We start from the raw sequence: 2,554 nt of genomic DNA, 5'->3' as shown, positions 1-2,554 counted from the left end.
ATTACACTATAGCAAAACACTCCCACAGAGTATCCGTATAGCAAAAACACTCCCAGAGTATCCTTTATAGGAAAACACTCCCACCAGACCAGCCAACAGCAAAACACTCCCACAGAGTAGCCACGGCAATAATCCCTCCCACAGAGTAGCCTATAGAGTACACTATAGCAAAACATCCCAGAGTAGACCTATAGAGTTACACTATAGCAAAACCACTCCCACAGAGCATAGCATAACACAAACACTCCCAAGAGTAGCTTATAGAAACCACAGAGTCACAAAACATGGTCTTTCAAGTACGCTACAGAAATCCTCCCAGAGTAGCCTATAGAGTACACTTATAGCAAAACACTCGCACAGAGTAGCCTATAGAGTCACACTAAGCAAAACACTCCCACAGCAGTAGCCAATTGCAAAACACTCCCACATACCAGTCTAGGAGCAAAAACACTGCCCATAAGACGTCGTATAGCAAAACACTCCACAGGACCAGCCAATAGCAAAACACTTCCCACCAGACCAGCCAATACGCAAAACGTTCCCACAGACCAAACCAATAGCAAAACGCTCCCACAGACCAACCAATAGCAAAACACTCCCCACAGACCCAGCCAATAACAAAACGCTTTCCCACAGACAACCAATAGCAAAACAACTGCCATAGCAAAACACTCCCACAGACCAGTCTATAGCAAAACACTCCCACAGACCAGTCTATAGCAAAACACTCCCACAGACCAGTCTATAGCAAAACATGGGATATGTTAGGGTTCACCTAGTGCTGAAACGCTAAGAAGAAGATGAGGACCGTTAATCTAAGTGGGTATATGTTACAGGATGTAATGCCCCTTAATACCTAGTTCCCCCCCTCTCCTTTCCTTTCCTTTTCCCCTGGTTATTAGAGAGCCACAGGTGCTCTGGGCCCCAGGCTCCGGCATGCTCACCCCAGGACAACCCTCCTCTCTCCTGGGGCCCTGGGCTGGCCAGCGGAGCTGCACATCTGAACGGCTGGGTGTCAAGTTCTACTGAGGGGAACCCGAGACACATCCTGTCAGGAAGCCACTGGACCAACAAGCTCTGAGGAGCACAGAACAGCGCCCTCACTTTCCCTCTCTCCTCTTTCACCTTCTCTCCCTCTTCCTCCCTTTCAGTCTCTCGCTCTCTTTTTTCCTCTGAAACAATCCTTTTGAAATGATTATTTCTCTGTAGCCAGAGTGTGGTAGAATTTTGTATTTTTTTTATTTAACCTTTATTTAACTAGGCAAGTCAGTTAAGAACAAATTCTTATTTACAATGACGGCCTACCCCGGCCAACCCCTAACCCGGACGACCCTGGGCCTATTGTGCGCCACCCTATGGGACTCCCAATCACGGCCAGTTGTGATACAGCCTGGAATCGAACCAGGGTCTGTAGTGACGCCTCTAGCACTGAGATGCAGTGCCTTAGAATAATGGGGCTTCATAAGGGAATAAGGCTGCATCGCAGACAACCTAAATGACATGTTGACAACAACACAAGGACAACAATATGAAGTAGCATTTGCATTGTGATTACTGTAATTTACTCTAATAAACAATTATTGAATTGCTATGTACATGTAATGAGGTTAAAAATAAGGTGATCCAGGTCTCACCAGTGGGTGGGACACTTCTGTCTTCCACTATTTGGTTCTTTATAAAGCTTTTGATTAAAACAATATGTTATTACAGTCCAACACCTCGGTTGTTGTTTGTCTGGAGATTTATTAGAGTTCATTCTGTAGTTTATTTTACCACTTATAATTAGGAAAGTTCCATGTGAAACCTAACACCGTTATGCCAAACAGATCAACTCAGCTCAACTAAAACCTGTATTACTTTAAGGACAAAACCATAAAAAAAATAACTCAACAGCACAATAGGATATTTTGGAAATGTTTCCAAAAAAAAGAACAGTAACTCATTAACGAGTAGTGGCAAAAGCAAAGCAACTGCAGTCCTTTGAATATGAAAACTGATCCTATGGTGCCGTTTCCACAAAGGACAATGAAATGTAAACTAACCGCTTCCTCTCAGGGCTCGTCTGGTGCTGGCCTGAGGTACCAATAGCTTTGTGTGTCGTCGCCTTCTTTCCCCTCGCTCTTTGTCTTTTTGATAAACGAAAGGTTGTGCTTCTGTGCCCGTATTCATAAAGAGTCTCAGAGTAGAAGTGCTGATACAGGACCAGGTTCCTCCTGTCCTTGTAGTCTTATTCATTATGCTCTAAAAGTCTAAACTGATCAACACTCCTACTCTGAAACAATTCATGAATAGGGGCCCTTCACATAAGACACAATAGCATAGCTGAGACATGCTCAAGGCTAAAATGCTTAGAATGACTCTCTCCTCTCTACTCAGACAGGGGAGACTCTCTTCTCTCCTCAGACAGGGGAGACTCTCTCCTCTCTCCTCAGACAGGGGAGACTCTCTCTTCTCTCCTCAGACAGGGGAGACTCTCTCCTCTCTCCTCAGACAGGGGAGACTCTCTCCTCTCTCCTCAGACAGGGGAGACTCTCTGCTCTCTCCTCAGACAGGG

The 2,554-nt window shown here is 45.1% G+C and overlaps 1 protein-coding gene across 1 annotated transcript in view; it reads right to left on the bottom strand.

Moving 5' to 3' along the window:
- Positions 1-2,184, bottom strand: part of bmpr1ba (bone morphogenetic protein receptor, type IBa) — a 51,753-nt gene extending 49,569 nt beyond the window's left edge. Inside the window, 1 exon segment of the mRNA XM_070446861.1 lies at positions 2,043-2,184. Coding sequence (XP_070302962.1) covers positions 2,043-2,169 — 127 coding nt within the window. The 5' untranslated portion in view covers positions 2,170-2,184.
- Positions 2,185-2,554: the final 370 nt, after the last annotated feature.

Source organism: Salvelinus sp. IW2-2015, linkage group LG15 (genome assembly GCF_002910315.2).
Source record: "Salvelinus sp. IW2-2015 linkage group LG15, ASM291031v2, whole genome shotgun sequence".
Lineage (NCBI taxonomy): Eukaryota > Metazoa > Chordata > Actinopteri > Salmoniformes > Salmonidae > Salvelinus > Salvelinus sp. IW2-2015.
The sequence above is the reverse complement of the archived record's forward strand: the minus strand, read 5'-3'. Positions and strand labels throughout refer to the sequence as shown.